Genomic DNA, 17,653 nt, shown 5'->3' with positions numbered 1-17,653 from the left:
GTTTTACTGAACGCATCAGTTTTAAAAGAATTTGAATTTCACATGGTTTGGAGTCGGCTACATAACGTGTGTAAAAATTATGATAAACATTACATCTTTGGATAGACTATAGAACCTTATTTATCCTTCATTGTTTGTATGTTCATAATTGCCTCTAATTTCCTTACTGTTACACAATGTTGGTTTGTTTACATGCCACAGTAGATTTCAAAATTGAATGCATGCCTTCTGAGATATTCAGAGGAAATGTGACCATAACAATTACTGTGAAATTTCAATGATTCTTTGTACTCATTAGAATGAGGAAGGCTCATTTGACCTGAAATGTTAACTCTGATTTCTCTCCAAAGGTGCTGCCAGACCTGCTGAGCTTTTCCAGCAACTTCTGTATGTGTTTCTGATTTACAGTATCTGCAGTTCTTACGGAATTTAAAGGAAGGTTGTTATTGCACTGGAGGGGGTGTAGAGGAATACTGACTGGGATGGAAAATTTAAGTGATAAGGAAAGGTTGGAAAAGCTTGGGCTGTTTTCCTTGGAGCCGAGAAGACTGAGGGGGCGATCCGATTGAAGTACACAAGATTATGAGGGACATGGACGGAACAGCTGCCCCCTTTAGTTGAAGGATTAGTCATGATGGTGCACAGGTTTCATGTGAGGGGCAGGAGGTTTAGAGGGAATGTGAGGAAAAACGTTATTACCCAGAGAGTGGTGATGGTCTGGTATGTGCTGCCTGGGAGGGTGGTAGAGGCGAAATGTCTCACATCCTTTATAAGCACCGAGATGAGCACTTGGCACATCGTAACATTCAAGACTGTGGGCCAAGTGCTGGTAAACGGCTTGGGTTGAAGGTCAAGTGTTTCTGACTTGTCGGTGCACTCTCGATGGGCCAAAAGGCCTGTTCTGTACTGCATGATTCTGTTGAAAACTCAGTTGGCTGGATGGCTGGTTTGTGGTTCAGAGTCATGCCAACAGTATGGGTTCATTGCTGCAAGAGCTGAGGTTACTGTGAAGGACTCAGCTTCTCAACCTCTTCATTTGTCTGAGGCATGGTGACCGTCAGGTTAAAACACCATCAGTTGTCCATGTTTAAAGGGAGAGTGGCCCTATGACCTGGACTATGATAACTTTACCTTTTTCCTTTTATAGCACTATCCTTCAGTTAGATAACAATATCCACATGCTAAACAAAAAGATTGTGTGGAAAAAGCAGATGTAGTTTATTGATCCATGTAAACTATAATGGTTTGCATGTATACCACTTACTAAGGAGTTTTCAAACAGTTGGACTTCATAGAGTAAGGACCGTATTAGCTGATAATGAGCAGGACTCAGTGGCTGGCTCACTTCACATCGACCCAGAAAGCTATGGGTTCAAATCTTACCCCAGCCTTGAACATTTAAATGAGATTGACTTCTGGTTCAGTATTGAGAGATTTTACATAGCTAAAGGTATTATTGGCTGGCTGTGGTTTGAATACAATTTCACAAAGTTATTAGAAACCCCACTGCAGGGAGTTCTCCAAGTAACCTAGTCGGTACTGCTTCCTCAATCAACACCACACAAAACTCACTCATTATGTTTGCGGGATCTTGCTGCTTGTAAAATGGCAAACACAGCGTTAGAAAGACTGCTAAAATTAATTAATGCATCTGAGGAATGTGATTGAAGTGATACATACTAAATTTAAAAATGCATTACAAGACGACCATTGTTTCTGCAATTGTATCTTTTTATTTTGAAATATATTTGCAAAAGGTGAAACAAATGGTGAGAAATGTGAACTAATTCTCCTACCTTGTTACACTCTGAAGAACCTTTTGCTCATCCTGGTCCAGACAAACAGCAAACGTGGTATTATTAATCCCTATTATCTGTACCTTGTCAATCTTGATTTTGGTCACGTTTATTTGCTAAAACAACAGAAAGAGATTGACATTAAGTATGTTGGTTTGTCAAACATTCTAAGTCATATGTACTCAGCATCAAATGTTCTGATCAAAGTTAATTTCCTTTCCAATAAGAGGACATCTCCCCCCTCCCCCTAACCCCAAGGTGTCCTCTTAAAAGTTACTTTTTGGTTTGGAAAATGACTTTTTCATTCTCACTAACTCCTTTATTGGTTGATTCAGTCATGTAGGAACATTACTTTCATATTTGTGTTGACATGGGTATTTGGATCACACAGAAGCAGCATTAGAAGAATTCATCCATATTCTCATAATTATCAATCCTCCATTAAACATAAAGCCACAATACTCTAGATACTACAGTACTAGAACTAATAGAAGTCAACAGACATAAATTAACAATAAAACTTATTTTTTCCCCAAAATAACTGAGCTACACTTCAACATCCAAAGCCATCACTCTAAACACATCTTCCAGATTGGTAGGGGTTACATCTAATGAGCTTCCATCATATATTCACAGAGCCAGAGTATGTTTACCAGGCAGTTACTATCTTTTATACTGCAATTTCAGACTTAAATTGAGCAATTGACAGAGTGTTCATTACAATAGCATCCACTACGCTTTTTCCAGTAGCAGCTCCTGAACAACTTTAAGCTAGAGATTCCACAATCATTTACAAGTAATTTGTTATCTCAGTGAGTTCAAGTTTTCCTATTTCCCTGTTGGCTGAGTGCTACTTTGTTGATGGGTTTGAATTTTTTTTACACTTCCTTGCAGTCTGCCTTCCGTCATCTATCCCCTCTGCATGCAGCCTTCCTCTTTCTCCCACCCTCACAGCACCCCTTTCACTCTCAAGCCTCTGTTGCAGCTCCACTTACTAGGCAGCCAATGAGCAGCCAGGATGGGAGAAAACCAGTTTGTGATTAGAGGAACAATCCTATCTTTCCCTTCCATTTAACTTAGCGGGGCAAGTTTTCTCTGTTTTGTCATCCCAAGATTGAATTTTCCCAGGCATTTGGGGATTTTAGGGGTAGACTCATTACCCATGTACCTTGAACATTGTTTACCAAATTATTTTTAGACTGAGTAACCAACACAAACTTGAATGCTGTTTGTTTACATGATTTGTGCTTATTCTAATTGAGCAGAAGGAACATTTTGGCCTTTGAGTTATACCATTGGATGGACAGTAGACAAAAACAGAGTTAACTGACACCAATTAAGACAGCAACAGGTTTGCCCTATGTTTGGGAAGGAAGTGACAATGACATAATAAACACCACCATTTCCCCACCCCAGCCCCTGGAAATGTGAGTGAGTAAATTGGAAAAAAAGATCAATTTTATGTTGGGATCTGAGTCCTTGTGCGTGTCAAAAATTCGAGTCCAAATCCAGTTGAGGCAGACAAGATGAAAGATTCCTGCTCACTTCAGAGATACATTCAAAAACATGTAGGTCCAGATTATATAAAAGCCATTCAGACACAATTCACCAAAATTCCTGATGAAGGGCTTATGCCCGAAACATCGTTTCGCCTGCTCCTTGGATGCTGCTTGACCTGCTGAGCTTTTCCAGCACCACATTCTCGACACAGAATTCACCAAAAGCTATGATTGCATTCTGTCAGTTGGAATACATAATATTGAAGTGAAAGAAGGGTATTCCAATCTCTGGTTTCCTTATTCTCTGGAAACAGCCAGTTCTAAAAGGCATTCTTCCTTGGTAATATTTCCTCACAATGTATTCTTAGAACTCTATAATGCTCATTGTTATACAACAACATAAAGATTCAGACCAAAGCACTCACAGCACTGAAATAAGCCAAATAGCCCAACAAGGTGAATAGTCCACACAAACTTAATTCCACTCTTTTTCACCTAACCCTATCAATATATTCCTCCTCATTTGTTTCTTGATCTCAATAATTAAGAAGGATAAGATCTTCAATTTCTAAATTCAGAATCCAGCTGTGAACTCTTGACAACTCATGACACTTGAATTTTACAAACAAGGACCGTGTAAACTAAAACCGGCAAGTGTAATTTGCAGCAACAACTGGAAAAAGGAAACATGTCCTTCAATCTTTGGAATGTCAGAGTATATGCAGCACCATATCATAAATGATATAAGCAATGGAATCAACAGGACATGTACTGAGAAATCACTCCCAGCCAAGATCCAGAAAATAAAGACATTGGTTATTGTATGTTTTTAAAGAGGTGTTGTGGATGTGCAGAAGAGGATGCCAGTACTGCAGTAATAAAAAAAAACACATGTTTCTGGCTGTGGTAGTCACAGACGAAAAGATAAGCTACACGTATTGCAAACTTGTAGCTGACCACTAAAGCTAATTGATAGTGTGTGTGCACACTGTCAACTGCTAACAGGGACAGCTGCAACTAAAACCACAGTACTTTAGTCTTTGCCAATACCTAAACAGTTAAATATATAGTATCATTGAGCATTAATTAGATTTGATAGTCAGCTCATGCACTAATTAATTTAAAGTGGTTTCATTAATCACATTAAAAATGACTTTAAACGGCCAATTTTGCATTTTTGTGCTCTGACAGGGAGTTTCATTCACTGTGACTACACATTGCAAATTGTTTTTTGACAATTCACAGGATAGTAGTGAGAAGGGACTGAGGAGTTTTCCAGGAGAGGTTGGCCCAATCACCACAAATGAGGTGGAGAGGACCAATATCTAAAAAAGCAGTGAAGCCCAAGTTTTATATTATTCTAGTGCTTGCCTGCCTCCCTCCTCAAGCCAGATAAGAGAGAGATAGAGAAGGGAAGTTGTTAGAAAATTTCTCTGAGGCTTAGAAAGAGCAGGGCCTCAGTAGTATGCGTCATAGTGACTAGTAAAAATGGTAGGAACTCTGGGAAAGCTTACGTGTGGCACATAAAATGTGGGAGTTTTGGATCCACAGGTGAGTGGATCTGCAGGAAGTGCCAGAAGGTGGTAGTTCTTGAACAATGTGTAGCTGATTTGGAGTAGCAACTCTCTTCACTGCACACCATACAGGAAGGAGAGAGGTGTCTGGAACAGTTATAGCAGAGAGTAGTTACTCAGCAAGGTCATAGGGAAGCCAAGAGGAGTGTAGAGACCATTCACCAAAAGGAGGTATGGGCCCAGAAAACCCAGTACTCCTTGGAACTGTATAACAGGTAGGAAATTTTAGATAACTATTCAATGATCTCCAGAAGCTGCAGTCCTCACTGTCGCTGAGCATCAGTGGTGGATAATTCAAGGGAAAACTATAGTACCATGGTGTTAGAGGCTAAGAACAAACCAATATAAATACCGGAAGAAACATCAAAGCAGCGCTTCACATGAGGCTCCAACAGCACTGATGATGTTCCCTAGCCAGGGAACGAAACGTTTGCAGCAAAAACTTCCAGCTCGGCAAGCAGAACCACAACAACGGATACCCGAGCTACAAATCTTCAATCAGATTTTAAAGGCTAAGAAAGAAGAGTTAGTAGGCAGAGTAAAAAGGTGTTAGTCGTGGGGAATTCAATAGTTGAGGGATAGGCAGTCTAGTTTGCAGCTGAGATTGAGTGCCATATGCCTCCTAGCTGCAAGGGCTTGTGACATATCAGAACAGCAGGATAGGCTGGGACTTTTCTCACTGGAGTGTAGGATTGTTGAGGAGTGACCTTTAGAGGTTTATCAGATCATGAGATGTAGATAAGGTGAATGACAAGTGTCATTTCCAGAGGCTGGGGAGTTTCAAGACTAGGGTTATATTTTTAAGGTGAGGAGAGAGGTTTTTTTTAAAAAAGAAGGCATGGGAGGTAATTTAGTTACACAAAATGGAACACAATACTCCAGAGAAGACTTGTGATGTTGAAAGTGAACAAAAAAAGTTTCTTCCCAACAGACAAGAGATAAGGGCAAGTTATACAGTATACATATAAATGCAAAGAAATGAGGGAATGCATTTTGGTAGAAGAAACATAGTGAGGCAGCGTAGTGGTACAACACTGAGGGGGGTACAGAAGCAGGGGGACTCTGGATTCGAAAGGATAATTCTCTGAATGTGGCCATGCAGGCTGAAAGATTGATAGGATTATTCAGAAGATTGATAGGATTATTCAGAAGATTGATAGGATTATTCAGAAGATTGATAGGATTATTAAGATTGATAGGATCCTTGTGTTTATAAATTGAGGCATAGAATAGAAAAGCAAGTGATGGTATACCTTACAAATCACTGGTCAAACACAGCTGGGATATTGTGTTCCATTCTGAGTAGCTTAATTAAGAAAGGATGTTAAAGCCCTGGAGAAGCTTACTAGAATAATGCCAGAAATGAGGGATTTTAGATACAAGGAAAGATTAGAGAAATTGAGCTTATTGTCCTTGGAGTGGAGAAGATTAAGATGGACAGTTCAAAATTTTTGAACAATTTTGAAGGGTGAAGAAGGATAATCTGTTTCCATTAGTAACTAGGAGTCACAGCAAGAAGAGGAGAAACTTCTTTACTCAGTTGTTTAGGATTTGGAATGTACTACCAGGGAGATAGATGGTGGTAGACTCCATAGAAGCTTCAAAGAGAGCTGAATGTAGCTCTTTCAGTTCATCACTTTCAAATCTATAGAGTTAGGGCTGAGTGGTAGGTCATTCAAGAGCCAGTACAGATGTGACAGTCCAAATAGCCGCCTTCAATACTAAAATTCAGTGTTTCTCTGCTTCTACTTGTGACCACAGTGTGTGAATGGACTCCTCCAGGAGCACAAGCATGCAAAATTACTCTTTGTGCTTTTAGTTTCAGGACAAGGCTGTACTCACTTGGTTATAACCTTTCTTGGATTTAGAGTTCTGTCGTTTCACCACCTCGGTCATTGAAAGATGAAGGTATTCTGTATTGAATTCTGAAACATGCAATATTATATTATGTTAAAATATAATACTAAAATTCAAATGCATGCAGGAGATCTCTATTTGTTTTAGAATACATCAGTTATCTTGTACAAGTGCTTAAAAAGTGATAGTACTGAATCTTTAAGTAGCATAGTTTTATGAATTTGGTGTATAATTTTGAAAAGTCACTTTTGTAAACTACTATGAAGCAAAAATATAAACAATAGGAGAAACAACATTAAATATTTAAAGTGTTAGACTCTGTCTCCTCTTAGTCTTAAGTACTAGGTTTGCACAATTTTTGTGGATATTAAGGTAAGTGAGGAAAAAATCCTTGTATCTTGGAGCTTTATTCTTTAATTTCTTTTCACAAAGTTGTTCAAAGTAGTTGACTCACTTTACCTTTTTTACAAAGTAGTTGATTCAGGTTATCTTTATACCTTTCTTTCTTTCTGATTATCCTGAAGTGATTACCTCTGTCCAATCGTTCTGAAATTTAAATTGTGTTCCTAACCAATGAGTGTAGACGATTGCACCTGTAGCAAGCAAAATCCCTAATGTTCACTCTCCTAGCATCTTCCTGCACAGACTGAAGGACATTGATTGGGAATGAGTCTTGTTCAAAACATTGCATCACATTCCTGCTCTGGAAGCAGTCAGAAGTCACCCAACACAAGATTATAGTCCAACAGGTTTATTTCCAAGCACAAGTTTTTGGAGCACTGGTCCTTCAAATGAAGTGACTAAGGAGCAGTGTTCCTTAGCTTGTGATTTCAAATGGTCCCAATGGACTATAACCTGGTGTTGTGACTTCTGACTTTGTTGACCCTAATCCAACATCAGCACCTCCACACCATATCCTAGAAGTACTAAAGCCAGGTGTTTGGTGCAAATGTATCCAACTGAAGTCTATTTTGAGACACAATAGGTTGTGTCACTGAACGCTGAGGCCCTGAGTTTAAGACCAACTCTAGGTTGAAGAAGTTGCATTTGTAATGGGGTCTAACAGGTTGAATGCAAACTTGCAATTCCTCCCAAAATCAGGTAATGGTAGGCTGTAAGACAGGGAAAGATTCCCAATTAACCATGTAATGGAAAGAAGATTGGAGTTTCTACAATTTCTAACAGCAGGCCACAACCAGCACATGAAAAGTACGTGTTGCCGATGCAAAACTGACTCCTTGGAAGACCACTTGGCTGGACAGCCTGATTGGTACCAACAGCACAGGGTTCAATCCCTGTTCCAGCTGGAACTTCCCTCCTTGCCTTACCTGAGGCACTGAGTTGTACCTCAGAACTCAAGAAAAGAAAGATCCAACTGAGATAATTTGACGTGGCGCATGCCTAGAATTGAACTCATGACCTTGGTGTTGTTTTGACAAGTTATGTCTCAGCTAAGTGAGATCAATCGAATTTTGTTATGCAATGGGTTCTGTGATGCAATGGTAGTGTCCATATTTCTGAGCCGGAAGGCCCAGGTTCAAATCTCACCTGTTCCAGAGATATAGGAGAAGATAGGGACTGCAGATGCTGGAGATCAGTGTCAAGAATGTGGTACTGGAAAAGCACAGCAGGTTAGGCAGCATCCGAGGAGCAGGACAATCGACATTTCGGGTGTAAGCCCTTCAGCAGGAATGAGGCTTGTGGGCTGGGTGCTGAGATAAATGGGAGGGAAGTGGGGCTGGTGAGAAGGTAGCAATAAATAGATGAAGGTAGGGAGAAGGTGATAGATCAGAGAGGAAGGTGGAGTGGATAGATGAAAAAGACAATGGACAGGAAAAGAGGGCAGTGACAACTTGGAGGCTTGAGCCTGGGATAAGGTGGGGGGAGGGGAAATGAGGAAACTTCTCCCCAACTTCATCTACCTATTGCTTTCTCAGCTACCTTGCCCCCAGCCCTCGAATCTCATTCTTGATGAAGGGCTTATGCCTGAAATATTGATTCTCTTGCTCCTCGGATGCTGCCAGCCCTGCTGTGCTTTTCCAGCACCACACCCTTGACTCTCCTATACAGATATGTAGTAATTACCCTGAAAAGATAACTGAGAAAATACCTTGTACGCTAGCTAAGGATATCTTGTTATTTCATACTGATTGGATGTCATACATTGAGTCATAGAGATGTACAGCACAGAAACAGATCCTTTGGTCCAACTCATCCATGCTAATCAGATATCCAAAATTAATCTCATCCCATATCCCTCCAAATCCTTCCTATTCATATACCCATCCAGATGCCTTTTAAATGTTGAAATTGTACCAGCCTTGACCACTTCTCTGGCAGTTCATTCCAGATGTGCACCATTCTCTGCATGAAAAAGTTGCCCCTTAGGTCCCTTTATCTCCCTCCCCCCCCCCCCCCCCCCCCCCCCCCCAAACCTATGCCCTTCGGTTCTGGATGCCCCCATCCCAGGAGGAAAAAAAACTGACTATTTACCCTATCCATGCCCCTCATGATTTTATAAACCTCTTTAAGGTCACCCCTCACCCTCTAATACTCCAAGGATACAACCCCAGCCTAGTCATTTTCCTGTTGCTCAAAACCTCCAACCCTGGCAACATCCTTGTATATCATTTCTGAACCCTTTCAAGTTTCACAACATTCTTCCCACAGGAGGGAGCCATAATTACAAACAATATTCCAAAAGTGGCCTAACCAATGTCCTGTACAGCCACAATATGACCTCCCAACTCCTATACTCAATGCTCTGACCAATACAGGCAAACATACTAACCACTTTCTTCACTATCCTATCTACCTGCGCCTCCAATTTCAAAGAACTATGAACCTACACTCCAAGGTCTCTTTGCTCAGCAAAACTCCCCAGAACCTTACCATTAAGTGTCTAAGTCCTGCCCTTATTGGAATTTTCAAAATGCAGCACCTCCCATTTATCTAAATTAAATTCCATCTGCCACTTCTCGGTCCATTAGCCCATCTGATCAAGATCCTGTTGTACTGAGGTAACCTTCTTCATTGTTCACTTTTGTCCACACCAATTTTGGTGTCATAGGCCAGACCAGGTAAGGACAGCAAGAATTCCTTCCCAAAAAGGACATTTAGTGAACTGCATCAGTTTTTAATAACAATCAATAGTAGTTACATGGTTGCCAGCAGGCAATCTTTCTATTCCAGACTTTCGTTGAATTCAAATATCATCATATACCATGGCAGGATTCAAACCCATGTCACAAGATTATTAGCCTGAGGCTCTGTATTACTGATCTGGAGACATTATCACTACGCCATCACCTTTGTAATGGGAGCAGCCAAGCATGTAATTGACATTGAATGTCAATTACAGAATAAGGGCATGACAATCACTTTTCTGCTTCAGCCTTCTGTTCCTTGAAATAAGTCTCCAGTGTTATGTTGGTGTCTTGCAAGTCAAAATATGTGAAATAAAAGCAAAATACCATGGATGCTGGAGACCTCAAAGTGCTGGAGAAACTCATTAGGTTCAGCATGTCTGTAGCGAGGAAAAAGTTAATGCAAACTCTGAAGTGTCACAGGACTCTAAACGTTAACTGTGTTTCATTCACCACAGATGTGCCACACCTGCTGAGTTCTCCCGAACTTTGTTTCTATTATAAGTGTGTAAAAGTGTTGCATTGGACTAGTCATTTTAATGACAACAATTTTTTTTTAAGCAATCTATGAACCTTGTGTAAACTTTGCAAATGGTGCAAACTTCCTAATGCACTGATAAATGGTGTTTACAGAATTAACAAGGTGGCTAGCTGGAGTGACTAAGTAAATACAAGTTCAGATTGTTGATCTCAACACAGTTAACTTGGTTGCAATGAATAATATTACCCAGCTCATCATATTTGTTGCAGGCCTTGCTAAGATTTACAGATGTACAGTTCTTCTCTACATTGTTCCATTGGTTTCTTCTGCTGACTGTGGCCTGTTGGAAGACAAGAAAAATTTACAATTAGAATGAGGTGACCCATCGCTGGTCTGTGTTTTGTCAGCATTGTGAATTTTAGATCAAGATTTTAAAGTTAAAACCCTGTGCACTAACTTAAAAAGTAGATAGTGTAAATGATTAGAGAATAACTTTTTTTTTCGAAGTCAGTTTCCCAGTAGATTTAAATGAGCTACGTTTTGAGATATGCAGTGACAACACCAGCATTTATAGAGGAATCTGATAGTTCCCAAGACCATCTGATTCATGAAAGAAAGGAAAAGTAATTTGTTTATTAGAAGCAGATTAAATTTTAATTTAGTTGTGAATCTTCACTCCAAGTAGATATGTTTAGTTTTAAACTGGATTCAGTTTTGCAGTTTTCACTGACTTCCATTGGTGCTCTTCAGTGTGATGGTGCAAGTAGCTAATCAAAAAACTGATCTGGAGCTGAGCACTAAGCAAAGATGCAATGAACTGAATGAAAAGCGGTACAATTTAACCACTGAAGCAATTCCACTTCAGACCATCTAAGGCATATGATCTTACTTGAAACAACTTCTTGCAAATTAGTGTACAAATAACTTTGAAAAAAACTTTATCAGGAACTACAAGAACACCCTCCTCCCCACTCTGCCACTAACATACGGCCAGGATTACAAAACCTAACTGGCCATGTGATGTGTCAGGTCTTTAAATGGCTTCTCATCCAAATTGTTTACAGTTCTCTGCCCAAAGCTTTTACATTAATATATCACTCTGACAAAACAAATTTCAACCAAATATTTAGTGACATTCCTTAAACTTTATTCCTCTTCCTAGTTGCTTGGATTCTGGACTAACTTGCTTTGAAAGCTGTGGTGGCTGCTATATTTCAACAGACTGGAAATAGTGCTGCAATTTAAAAAATATTTTTGTCATTTTTTTTACACAGGATAGAAGAAACTAATTGTAATCATTAACTGATATATCAATTTGTCAAAATCATACAATATTGGAAAGGCAATGGTCTTGTGGTATTTATTGCTAGACTATCAATCCAGAAATTCCAGGTAATGTTCTGGGCCCTAGGTTTGAATTCCACCATGGCAAATGGTGGCATTTGAATTCCCTAATTAAGAGTCCAAGGATGACCATGAAACCATTGTCAATTGTCAGAAAGAACCATGTCATTTGCCATTCTTATCTAGTCTGGTCTACATGTGACTCCAGGCCCACAAAAATATGGTCAACTCTTAGTTTGTTAGGCCATTTCAGAGAAAAATTATTTGTCTTCATTTTTCTATAACAGTATTGATAAGTGTGATGATGGAGTTTAAGTCCCACCTTCACATTGTCAGTCCTATACAACACGATTTAAAGTATTATCATTATAATAAATGGGGCAGACCTCAAACAGATATAGTAACTAGACACTGAGCATCCATGAGATCTGTGGACCGTCAGCAATAGAATCATAGTCTTACAGAATCTGTAACCTCGTGGCCCAGCATATTCCCCCACTCTGCCATTACCAGCAAGCCAGGGGACCAACCCTGGTTCACTGGAGAGTGCACAAGGGCATGCCAGGAGCAGCACCAAATATGCCTAAAAATGAGCAATCTGGTATAACTGCATGCCAAGCAACAGAAACAGTAAGTGATAGACAGAGCCAAGTGATTTCTCCACTGATAGACCATAGATCTGATCTGTAGTCCTGCCATATCAGTCATGAATGAATGTGGGCAATTAATTGACTCACTGGAAGAAGTGCCTCCCCAAATATTCCCATCCTCAAAGATACAGGAGCCTAGCACATCAATGCAGAAGAAGGCTGAAGTATTCAAAACAATCTTCAGCCAGAAGTGCCAAGTGGATGATCCATCTTGACCACCTCCAGAGGTCCCCAATATCACAGACGCCAGTCTCCGGTCAATTTGTTTGACTCCACGTGACATCAAGAAATGGTTGGAGGCATTCAATACTGCAAACACTATGGGCCCTGACAACATTCTGCCAACAATACTGAACACTTGTGCTCCAGAACTTGCTGCTCCCCTAGCCAAGCTCTTCCAGTACACATGTTACGCTGGCATCAATCTGACAACATGGAAAATTGCCCAGCTAAATCCTGTACAGAAAAAACAGGATAAATCTAACCTGACTAACTACCATTCCATCTATCTACTCTTGATCAACAGTAAAGTAATGGAAGGTGTCATCATGGTGCTATGAAGCAGCACCTACTCAGTATTGACCTGTTCAGAAACATCCAATTTAAATTTTGCCAGGGCCACCCAGCTCCTGGTCTTATCCCAGAGTGAGGTAAGAGTGACAGCCCTGGACAACAAGACCCCATTTGACCAAATTTGGCATCAAGGAGTCCAAGCAAAACTGGAATCACTAGGAATCGGGGGCAAAGCTCTCCCTTAGATGGAATTATACCTGGTACAAAGGAAGAAGGTTGTGGATGTTGGAGGTCAGTCATCTCAGCTCTAGGGCATTTCCTCAGGTATTACTCAGGGTAATATCTTCAGCCCAACCATTTTCAGCTGTTTCATCAATGACCTCTCCCCCATCAATATGGTCAAAAATGGAGATGTTTGTCAATAATTGCACTGCATTGTACAATATTCTGCATCATTTGTGACTCCTCAGATACTAAAACAGTCCATGTTCAAATGCAACCTGGACACTATTGAGGCTTCAGCTGACAAGTAAAATTTGCACCACACAAGTACCAGGCAATGACCATCCCCCATAATCTAACCACTGCCACTTGACAATCAAGGTGCTACCATCTCCCACTATCAACATCTTAGGGTTACCTTTGATCAGGACTGGGCTAGCTGTATAAATACAAGAGCAGGTCAGAGGCAAGGAATACTGCAGTGAGTATTAACTTTCTGACTTCCCAAAGCCTGTCCTCCATCTACAAGACACATATGCAGGAGTGTGATGAAATATTTCCCACTTGTCTGGATGACTGCAGCTCCAACAATCTTGATACCATCCAGTGTGTTTGATTGGCCTCATATCTACACCTATTTACTCCCTCCACCTCTGATGCTCAATATCAGCAGTCTGCACTATCTATAACATGCACTGAAAAATTTCACCAAAGATCCAATGGAAGCACCTTCTAAATCCAATGACCACTACCATCTAGAAGAACAAAGGCTATAGATACATGGGAATACCATCACCTGCAAGTTCCACTCCAAGACACCCACCATCCTGACTTGGAAATATATCACCGTTCCTTCAGTGTCACTAGGTCAAAATCCTGAAATTCCCTTCCTAATGGCATTGTGGATCAACCTACAGCACAACAAGGAAGCTCACCACCACCTACTAATGGGCAACTCAGGACAGACAATAAATGCTGGTCAGCAAGCAACGCCCACATCCCACAAGTGAATAAAAAATTGCTTCCAGTGTAATGTGACTCATACTATCCTGTTTGTGTAGTGTTCTACATCCATTTATTAAACTGTAACACAAATCTGCTTACAGCAGCATTATCCATGTAATGTAGCAGTGCAGTACACACTGAATCTTACCTTGCAGTAGGCAATCTGCAGCGCTAAAGGAACTGCTTCTCTGTCCCCATCAATGCCAAGCCTTTTACTCCCAGGTCCTACATTGTTTTAGAATTAAAAAAAAACATTAAATACAAGTTTTAGAATCCACAAATCTAACAGGAAGTAAACTTATGTATTCACTCTTCAGCCTTTATGAAAATGTAACTCCTTTTTAATAAACCTTTCTGTGTGTCAATCTAGTAATATTGTGATCTAAGACTATGAGGAAGCTTGTTGTGCAACATTCAGGGAGTTACTGTGATGGATTGACAAAACTGGCAAAGACATCAGAAAATAATGTGGGTTAGCCCATGAGCTAAATAAACTTCTTCTGAGTTTCCGTAAGATCTACAGTTACACCCAGCAACACCACAGCTGTGCTGTTTTAACACACAGAAACAAACATGTCTCAGCAAACTGATTGCATGTTAGTCAAAATTCTGCTTAATTTAACATTCAATTTGTAATATTTATTACAATACTGCTTGAAAGAATTTAAACTTGGCCGATGTTTCCAAATACATATCTTTGCTTTTAAAAATCAGAATTTTAAAGCAGCACATGCCTGGATAACTATTTTGCATCTAAATGAAAAGTTATCGTTGCCTTAAAAACAAATACGTGTTTGTTGTGTCATATTCAGCCGAGGTTGAGGATAGACATTCCTTGCCTCTTCAAACCCTTAGATTAGCCTGAAGTTGTTAATTGCAGGAACTCATCCTTGGTTAATGTGCCAAAAAAACGTTAATTGGATGCCAACATCTTTCAAGATAGAACCATAACAAACATTGTAGGTAGATAGGAAAATCTTTTTTATCAGATCCACATAAAGTAAAGCAAACCTGAAGCTTTAATTGCTCTTGTAGCAGCAGATTGTCCCAGTTCGAGTGAATAAACAAAAACCTCAGATCTCCTCTCACCCCCTGCCAGGGTTAGCTGTTAAAAGAATGTGCAATTCATCAGATTTATTTCTCTGCTTTGTGCATGCAAACAAGTTTTTCTTGTATACTCTCTGCTTGCCATGCAAACCATGCAAAGTATGGCAGTACTGTGAGTCACTGATTACAGTTAAACACATTGTACACATTAATGAGAAGCTCATTATGGGCTAATCGAGCAGCTATTTATTTTGGCACCACTGCTGAAACAAAGTTTCTGTCACTATCGTGAACGAAAATAAAGTGACTAATCATTTCTAATATGTAGGATGGGGAAGTTACATCAGACTATGAGTTCATTTATCTGAAGAACTCACCCTGTATGAAGAATAAAGGAAGTATTCAACTTTCATAGCTGATCAGCAGCTGCAGTATTTAACTTGGTAAATGACATACTTTGCAGAATAGCAAACACCAAGTTCAGTAATAAACATTGGCTCAGACAACAGGACAAACTTTTTGCTAAACTTCAAATATTGTGAAAAAATCTTTTATGTCCACCTGAGAAGTCAGCTGGGGATATGGTGTGAACTATCATTCAAACTACAGCACGGTTGACAATGCAGTACTCCTTTCGCTTTGCATTGATGAGACAGAATGGAACATGTGCTCCTGTATCTAGAGTTCTGTTGAATTCACAATCCTGTGGCTCAGATGGGAGTAATGTGGGAAAAAGGAATTATGAGCAGGAATAGGCTACTCTGGCGTGTGTCATGCAAAGAGGTCACAGCTGACCTGGCTATTGGTTCCACTTTCCTGTCTGTTTTCTCAAACCCTTGCTTCCCCATCATTAAAAAGTTAATCTAACTCAGCCTTGAAAACATTCATTGACCCAGCCTCCACTGCCTGGGCAAGTAGAATTAAAAGGCTGACTCTTCAATCATTATTTATTTTGATTATTTTTGTTTGTGGCCTATTGGATTCATTTATTACTCATCCCTAGTTGGGAAAGTAGTGCTGAGCCTTTGATGTATTGTGACTACATACATGATTGAATAGATCACTAGGCCATCCAGAATAGATCACTTCATTGTGGGATTACTTGGTGGGGTTCATATGCACTGCTTCTGGATTAGGGTGAGCCAAAGGGTTATGAGGCTTCAATTATCTCAAAAAGCAGCTCAGAGACAGACAACTACTCTGTTTGAAACAATCTATGAACCCTAAATCTTAGGAACATTAGAAGCAAACATTGAGGTCAAAAGGGAATTTTATTTCAGCCTTGATTGAGAATTGTCTCCTGTCCCAAAGAGAACCAAGGAGGAGAAAGGGAGGACTGCAGCGAATGTGTTGCTCAGAAAGCACAACAGTTCAGACAGCATCCGAGGAGCAGGAGAATTGATGTTTCGGGCATAAGCTCTTCAGTTTATGCCCAAAACGCTGATTTTCCTGCTCCTTAGATGCTGTCTGAACTGTTGTGCTTTCCCAGCACCACACTCTCGACCAAAGAGAACCAAGCAGAATCTCTTCAGAGATTTCAATGCTAGAGTTGGGTCTAATGCAAACCTCTGGAAAGCGGGATTGGCAAGGATGGTGTAGGGAAAACAGACAGCAACAAAGTTAACCTCTTGACTGAATTCCTAAACAAAGTCTGGTTATACAAACACCCTGTTTTATCAGACATATAAAGGCAAGGCCTCAGGCAACTCTTTCACACTAGACATTGGCACCTGTTTGACTAAGTCACCATTCAAGAAAAGGATGACAAAGAGGTTGGCATTACCCATGCCATGACAGCAGTCAATGACAATTAGACTGACCATCAACTAACCTAGTCTACCATCTCTATTAGTTTGGCCCAAAACCAGCATCAGCCATGTTGCACTCTGACAGTAAATCAAAGATCAATGGACTGAAATGACCTACTCAGTCGGTGCCTCCTGGCCAAGCTGACAACACTCATTGAGTAGAATATCCATGGCACCTCATCTGACCTTAAGCACAATCATAAATGGCACTTGTGAGTACACAGAGTAACAATGAGCCATCACTGGAAAGAACAGTTGTCAGAGATATATGAGGGAATTGGTTTTAAGCTAAACAACATCTAGAAGACAACCATCCTCATTCAGCTCATCCTGCCGGACAACACTGTCTCCTGACGATTGAGATCTGGAGTGAGCCATTGGACAATGTGGATCAATTTGGGAACCTCTTGTCAGTGAGTGCAGGCATCACCAATGAAATTCAACATCACCTCTATTTATTGCTCATCCATATTTATGCTGGGAAAGTGGGAGGTTTTGATGCATCGAGACTAGTTACACAATTGAACAGATCACTAGGCCATGTAGAATAGGTCACTTCACAGTGGGATTACTTTGTTAGTGCATCCTGAGAAACAAGCAGAGTGTTTGCTTCAAAGCTAACATTAGGCTCATGGACTACAGGCAGTAGTGTTACCAGCCCTCCTGAATTATTTGGAGATGTGGACAATGCACAGCAGACTCCTCAAATCT

The 17,653-nt window shown here is 40.2% G+C and overlaps 1 protein-coding gene across 1 annotated transcript in view; it reads right to left on the bottom strand.

Moving 5' to 3' along the window:
- pik3r5 (phosphoinositide-3-kinase, regulatory subunit 5) overlaps nucleotides 1-17,653 on the bottom strand; it is a 99,627-nt gene that overhangs the window by 4,911 nt on the left and 77,063 nt on the right. The window contains exons 14-18 of the mRNA XM_060844206.1: nucleotides 15,099-15,192; nucleotides 14,236-14,312; nucleotides 10,600-10,693; nucleotides 6,712-6,794; nucleotides 1,797-1,912 (exon numbers count right to left, since the gene is read on the bottom strand). Of these exons, the coding sequence (XP_060700189.1) occupies nucleotides 1,797-1,912; nucleotides 6,712-6,794; nucleotides 10,600-10,693; nucleotides 14,236-14,312; nucleotides 15,099-15,192 (464 nt within the window). The remainder of the gene's footprint in view (nucleotides 1-1,796; nucleotides 1,913-6,711; nucleotides 6,795-10,599; nucleotides 10,694-14,235; nucleotides 14,313-15,098; nucleotides 15,193-17,653) is intronic.

The sequence above is a fragment of the Hemiscyllium ocellatum genome, chromosome 25 (genome assembly GCF_020745735.1).
Source record: "Hemiscyllium ocellatum isolate sHemOce1 chromosome 25, sHemOce1.pat.X.cur, whole genome shotgun sequence".
In the NCBI taxonomy this organism is placed as follows: domain Eukaryota; kingdom Metazoa; phylum Chordata; class Chondrichthyes; order Orectolobiformes; family Hemiscylliidae; genus Hemiscyllium; species Hemiscyllium ocellatum.
Note: the sequence above shows the minus strand (reverse complement) of the source record. Positions and strands in the feature narration are given on the sequence as shown.